This window comes from Rhineura floridana, chromosome 5, assembly GCF_030035675.1.
Source record: "Rhineura floridana isolate rRhiFlo1 chromosome 5, rRhiFlo1.hap2, whole genome shotgun sequence".
In the NCBI taxonomy this organism is placed as follows: domain Eukaryota; kingdom Metazoa; phylum Chordata; class Lepidosauria; order Squamata; family Rhineuridae; genus Rhineura; species Rhineura floridana.
In genome coordinates, this window is record NC_084484.1 from 143,632,866 (window position 1) to 143,639,808 (window position 6,943).

Genomic DNA, 6,943 nt, shown 5'->3' on the forward strand with positions numbered 1-6,943 from the left:
AAAAGTATTTTTGTCTACATTTTATAGCTCATCCTTGGTTTTCCAAGCTTGGCATGGAATGCTTCTCATACAGAATTAATTTGAAATGCTGCATATTTATTATCATAATCATCATATTCAAAATAAAAAATATATGTACCGCCTTCAAGTTGATTCCAACTTATGGTGACCCTATGAATAGGGTTTTCATGAGGCTGAGAGGCAGTGACTGGCCCAAGGTCACTCAGTGAGCTTCATGGCTATGTGGGGATTTGAACCCTAGTCTCATTTTGTTCTCACAACAACCCTGTGAGATAGTAGGTTAGACTGGCCCAGGCAGGGTTATTCAGTGAGCAAATAGGATCTCTTTTAATTGTGCTATCGACCTGCTTACTTCCACTCTGACTGGGGGATCTTGCAGCATGGGGAAGAGATGGGGGCACATCACAGCTGAAGTTCACCCATATAGGAGCATTATCTCTTGTTTATTACAGAGACGCCTGTTGCAGGTTTTGCTGCTGAGAGCAGCAGTCAGTTAGTGCGGCCACTTGAGTCACAGCTTGTTGATCCTGAGGAGGCAAAACTAGAAAGTGAGGTTCAGAAAGGAGGCCCTGTGCACGAGGAGGAGGAGGGCATGAAGCAGTGCCAGTTGCCCACAGCCACATCTGCAGAACAGCAAGTACCATGGTTTGGCTTTGAGAAAGCTTGTACATTTGTGAGCCAGAGTGGGAAAAATGTTGTTGTACGATGCAATTACTGCCTTCCAAGGATCAAAAATCTGAGATCAGCTGTTTCCCCCTCATCCAATGTGAAGAAACATTTTGAGGTAAGCCTTTGTCATGCTGGTCCTCAAAGAGTGTCCATTGTCTATTTATGTTTAAATTGTGAAGTTCCTCTTCCATTTTTTCTTGGATTCATGCTTTGTTCTTCCTCAGAGGGCACACCCTGAGAAGCTGAGAGCAATTGAAGAAGCAATAAAGGCAAGGAGACGTGGCCTTCCTGAACCAATGCATGACACCCCTCCTCCCAAAATGCTGAAGCAGCAGCAGACAACCCTTGAGAGGTGGGGATCTGGCAGGGATCTGCTTCTTCTGGCAGCCTGCGTACACCCTCGCTTCAAACTAGATCGACTGGAATCGTGTCAGGCCACCACCCATACCAACAAGTAAGAACATTAGGGAAGCCCTTTGGGTGGATTACTCCAAGGGAAATGTTGTCTCAAGGGAGGCATCAGAGGGCTTAAGGTGGTAGGCAGGGGCTGGGCCTTTTCTTCCTGGGGCTCCTCATCACAACCTTGCGTTGCTGCAGGTAATCCTTAAGGGTCTGCTGTGCTGCCCCATGAGTGTGGTGTCTTGGTCACCTTCCTACCTTCCATGTCATCATCCACAGGCTCAGGCTGGACCCTGAACCAGGGGACATGACAAGCATCAGGAAATGAAGAGCAGATGATGGTTTCCTAACATATATGTGTTAACATATCCTCTCTCTTTCTTAGATACACAATGGAAGCCTTGTTGAAAGCTGAAATAAAGATGGGTGTACTTAATGAGGACAGTGATCAGTCTTCAGATAAAGACCAGGAAGGAGATGACTTAGAAGATGACTTCTTTAACTTTCTGCCCCAGGGCAAGAAGTCAGCAGTGGACACTGCTGAGGAGGAACTGGTGAGGTACCTGAGGTCTCCCAGCAGGGAAGTGTCATCACTCCATGGCTTTCCACGTGTGCTGCGGTGTTTTTTGCAGCACAACACAGGCATGCCTTCAAGCGCCGCAGTAGAATGCCTGTTCAGTACTGGTGGCAACGTAATGACTGTAAAAAGACATTCCTTGTCTGACATGCTCTTTGAGCATCTTGTTCTTTTGAGACATAACAGAAACATATTATAAAAGCATTTCAAGTGTAAAATTTGATTTCAAGAGTTGGGGTATCTTCATTGCTTGGGGGGATGTGAGATTCTGTTATGCCATTATGTTAATCTTATGGATATTTTTTTTTATTCTACTACCCCCTGTGTGTGTGTGTTTATTTTTAATATTGTTTTAGGCTTCTTAGATGTGCAGCAGCCAAGGCCAGCACCTTGTAGGAGTTTTTTTTAAAAAGTAACTGAAATGTAATTGTAGTGATTACTTCTGAGAAAAAGTAATCAGTTACTTTCAGAGCAATTGTAATTGTAACGGTAATTACTACTTTTTTGGGCAAGTAATTGTAACTGTAATTTATTACTTTTAAAAAGTAATCTTCCAAGCTCTGGCTAATCAGAATATCATGGGGCACTTCGTCAAAAACTTTGCTGAAGTCAAGATATATTATGTCCACAGCATTCCCACAGTCTACCATGGAGGTTACTTGATAAAAAACTGAGTTTAAGATTAGTCTGGCAGGATTTGTTCATGAGAAATCCATGTTGGCTTCTAGCAATCACTGCATCGTTGTCAAGGTGCTTACAGACTGACCACTTTATAATCTGCTTCAGAATTTTCCCAGGGATCGATGTCAGGCTGACTGGTCTGTAGTTCCCAGGTTCCTCCTTTTTGCCCTTTTGAAGACAGAGACAACATTAGCCCTCCTTCAGTCATCCGGAACTTCACCCATCCTCCACAATTTCGCAAAGATAATAGGCAGTGGTTCCGAGAGTTCTTTAGCCAATTCCTTCAATACTCTAGGATGCAGTTAATCAGGCCCTGGAGATCTGAACTCGTTCAAAGTTATTAGGTATTCCTTGACCATTTGTCTATCAATGTCAAGCTTCAATTCTGTCCCTACAACAACATGTTTGGCAGGAGGGTCCTTTTTATGGGCCAGCTGATAATAATGGTTTGGGCCAGCTCAGAAACCATGAGAAAGAATCATAATAACGTAGAGAGGAACCCTGTTGGAGCAGACCAAAGGCCTGTTTAGTCCTTTTTCCCCACAGTGGCTAACCAGATGCTTCTGTGGTACCCTCATGTTCTGCCTCTGTGTTATAGCTCTCTCCTTCTATCGTTCCTGAGAAATTAGTGCCTCTCATCCTGGAGATAGCACATAGCCACCAAACTAATTAGCCACTTATTGTTTTATTGTCCACTAATTTCTCTAATACCTTTTCAAGGCAGTCAAAGATGTGGGCATCACCACATCTTGTGACAGCAAATTCCATAGTTTAACTAAGCACTGTGTGAATCATAGAAGTACTTCAGTTTGTCTGTCCCATTCAAGTTCATTCGATGACACCAATTTCTAGTGTGATATGAAGGAAACCTTCCCCTAACAACTTTCTCTACAAACCAGGCATCATTTTATAAACCTCTTTCATGCCCTCCCTTGCCTGTCTTTGTTCTAAACTAAAAAGCTCCAAACACTTTAAACTTTCTTCATAAGGGAGTTGCTGCAGCTCACTGATCATTTTGTCTGCTTTTCTGCCTGTTTCCCACATCTTTCATAACTTTTTTATTTATTTATTTATTTATTTTATTTCATTTTTAAACCGCCCATAGCGAATAGCTCTCTGGGCGGTGTACAAAAGATTAAAAGTACAGAAATACAAAATATCACAATAAATAAACTGAAACAAAGAGATTTAAAATTGTAACATTAAACGCTTTAAAATGCCTGGGAGCATAGCCAGGTCTTAACCTGGCGCCGAAAAGATAGAAGCGTCGGCGCCAGGCGTATTTCTTCGGGGAGGCTATTCCACAATTTGGGGGCCACTACAGAAAAGGCCCTAGATCTGGTGCAACAACCAGAACTGGACACAGTATTCCAAGTATGGCCACACCATGGATTTATTATGTTGGCAGTTTTATTTTTGATTCTTTTTTAATAATCTCTAACATGAAATTCACCTTTTCGCAGCTGCCACACACTGAATCAATGTTTTCACTGAGCTATCACCATGACCTACCTCCACTGACAGAAGCAGTTTGTCTCTGAATACCAGTTGCTCAGAATCTCAAGTGGGGAGGATGCTGTTACAGTCAAGTCTTGCTTGCTAACTTCGCACAGGTTGGCCACTGTGAGAACAGGCTGCTGGACCTGGTGGGTCTCTGACCTGATCCAGCAGGGAGTGCTCTTCTTATGTTCTTGCATTTTTCATCAATTTCATGTTTGAGTTCTATAGGTTCCTAGCAGACCTTGTGATTTGCTAATTTTTAAATTTGTCTATCAAGCCTAGAATCTCATCTCTTGTCCCTATTTGCATCAGTTCTTCAGACTTCCTTCCAGATAAAGTCAAAGCAGGCAGAAGTATCTGTTCTACATCTTCTGTATCTGTGAAGACAGTTGCAAAGGATCTTGCAACTTTACTATACTTTATCTCACTATGCAATGAGGTAACATTATTTGTAAGCTGATATTACATTTTATCTTATTTAAAAGAAATTCTGCTGAGACATAACATAGCATCACACATACACACACGCACACTTTCCCTACTAAAAATTTGGAGAACATTGCAAATTCAGATTACAGTGGATTAAAGAATGGGGTTTGGTTATACAATTGGAGCTCAGTACCAGAAACGCTCTGCCTAGACTCAGGAATGATGCTTCCTCCCCACTCCAATCCTGATTATCTGTGGATCATTTTGGAAGCAGTTGGGAAGGTTGCATAGAAACCAGTAAAGTTGAAAAGATCCAGGTCCAGCACAGGGGGTAGCTCAACAGCAAACCAGTACAAAATACAAGGAGACGGACTTAGGCTCAAGGATAAGGAGCTACACAATCCACCAGATTTCAGTTGTGATCTGAGGAGAAAAGGGCTTTTTTTCCTCCCAAGATTTTTTTTTTTTAAAAAGCAGTTGGATTTTTTGGTCATATGACCTAGCAACTCAGCACAATTTATACTGGCAAAAATAGGGGTATAAGTCAGAGTCTATTTTAAAGAATTGTTTTTCCTTTGCTAGGCATGTGGGTCGGCTCAGCTGGCAGTAGCCCCAATCCTGAAAGGAGTTTGGAATAGGGATAATTTACTCTGGTTAAATTTAGGCCACAATAAATTATGCTGGCTTCCTACAGCTTGGATTGCTCTGCTAATGTGATCCATCTGTTGCTCACCTACACCAATTTAGCCTCTAAACACACTAGTCGCCAGATGAAAGCTTTTCCATTAGCCACACCTGGTGGGGGAACAGGTTGATCTACTGATCAATTGCGAAATCTATTTGAGCTGATTTTTTTTTTTAACAAAAATACGCTCAAGCTGCTCCCACCATGTTTTACAGTAAAAAGGGGCAGGGTTTGACTAGTGAGGTCTGTCCCTGTTTTCAGAAGAGTGAGACTAATACACACTGGAATTGGCAGAACAGTGAGTGTGTTTCTACCCTTAGACCAGCCTTTCCCAACCAGTGTGCCTCCAGATGTTGTTGGACCACAACTCCCATCAGCCTCAACCAGCATTGCCAATAGGAGGCTAATGGGAGTTGTGGTTCAACATCTGGAGGCACACTGGTTGGGAAAGGCTGCCTTAGACTGTAGGTGAGCAATCAAACATTTGAAAGATCTCATATAAGGGGAGAGCATTTAAAGATTCAGGTTGCACTTACAGTCTGAAGTGGTTCAGTCCAGTGACATGCATTGCCCGAATCTACTCATCGAATCATGCATGCTGACTAGCTGATTGTGTTCTCCTAATATGTACAAAACATTACACGCACAAAAAGCTCTTCGTGTACAGAAGAACACAGAGAAATACTTCTGTATGAAATGACTGTATGAGGATACAACCTGTGGCAATCATGTCTGTAGTTTCACCAGCATTTTCTACATCCGTGGAAAGGCTGCTGTGCATTGCAGGGAACACCCGGTACAGCCTATTGCACTAGAGAGTTTTTTCGCATGATCTACACAGGAGGGATCATGTGATGAAAATAAGCAGCCAATTAACACATGTGAACTGCCCCTAAGATGAGCATCATTCCAGTCTTTCTTGCACCTTTCCATCTGCAGATGTTTTTGCTTTAGAACCGCAAAGATTAAACTGCAACATAAACAACCAGATGAGACAAAAGAAGGTTGTGATGTATTTATTACCACAAACACCATCAACTTCACTGCAGGACAAAAGCAGCAATTTAAATAAATTATTGAAGCTCTCTTTATACATATCTAGTTTTGCAGTTCTACACAAAGCATGGTAAACAAAAAAGGGGGGAAGAATTTAATAATCCAGCTCTGAGGATTAATGTAAAATGGCCACATAGAAGTGAAAAAGGACTTGGTATTGGGCATAGTTATCACTGTATCATATAGTCTTGCCCTCTTATTTATTCAGCATTGCTACCAATCTGTAAAAATCCTTTTTAAGTTGTCATGAAATGAATGACTAGGAAAAACTTGCCATGCACTAAAACAAACACCATTGGGGAAAAACAGCTGGAAAATTCATGATAACATTTGGATTAATATGAAGTACAACTGTTTCAGTCCAGAGTAAAAAGTAAATGTGGGAAGTTTACTGTGCATATGCAAAGTAACTGCTTATGTCATACAGTTAGTGTGCATATATTGCAGGATAATTTGCACATGTGGTACAATTAACATGTATTTGTAAATGTACGAACCCAACTCCTGCAGCCTTCAGCATATTTCAGAGACATCTGTGGTGATGGGGAGGAAAAATACAGTCTTAGCTATGAGTAAAACAGGTCTGCTAATGCTTCCCTGTAACACTTGACTAATTAGTGTTCATAAAGCACTTATAGATCTTCATGCAAAAAGCAGCACATTAACCTCAAATGCTAAAAAGGCTCCAGCTCTTGCATGACAAGAGCACTGAAATACCTGTAGTTTCCATGACAGTCAATATCCCCAACATAATTTACAAATGATGAGAGCTATCCAAATAAAATAAACGTCTGCTCAGCAGAGTAAACAGAGACAGCTTTACCAGTCCCAATTTAAATGGATGAGATGATCAATAAGAGAATAGCAGTGGCCACAATGAAACCTGTATTAATTATGAAGAGAGATATGAAAGAAATTAATCACTG

The 6,943-nt window shown here is 41.5% G+C and overlaps 1 protein-coding gene across 1 annotated transcript; it reads left to right on the plus strand.

Annotated features, from left to right (window-relative positions):
- The first annotated feature begins 512 nt into the window (after positions 1 to 512).
- LOC133385954 (uncharacterized) lies at positions 513 to 1,959 on the plus strand. The gene is made up of 3 exons (XM_061629546.1): positions 513 to 805; positions 915 to 1,144; positions 1,475 to 1,959. Exons 1-3 carry the CDS (start codon positions 614 to 616, stop codon positions 1,863 to 1,865), a joined length of 813 nt encoding a protein of 270 aa, XP_061485530.1. The 5' UTR covers positions 513 to 613; the 3' UTR covers positions 1,866 to 1,959.
- Positions 1,960 to 6,943: the final 4,984 nt, after the last annotated feature.

Excerpts from the sequence above, each read along its gene's own strand:
- LOC133385954 (XM_061629546.1), top strand. The coding sequence starts at position 614 with ATGAAGCAGTGCCAGTTGCCCACAGCCACATCTGCAGAACAGCAAGTA. Across the intron at positions 806-914 it reads ATGTGAAGAAACATTTTGAG|AGGGCACACCCTGAGAAGCT; the intron begins GTAAGCCTTTGT and ends GTTCTTCCTCAG. Across the intron at positions 1,145-1,474 it reads GCCACCACCCATACCAACAA|ATACACAATGGAAGCCTTGT; the intron begins GTAAGAACATTA and ends TCTCTTTCTTAG.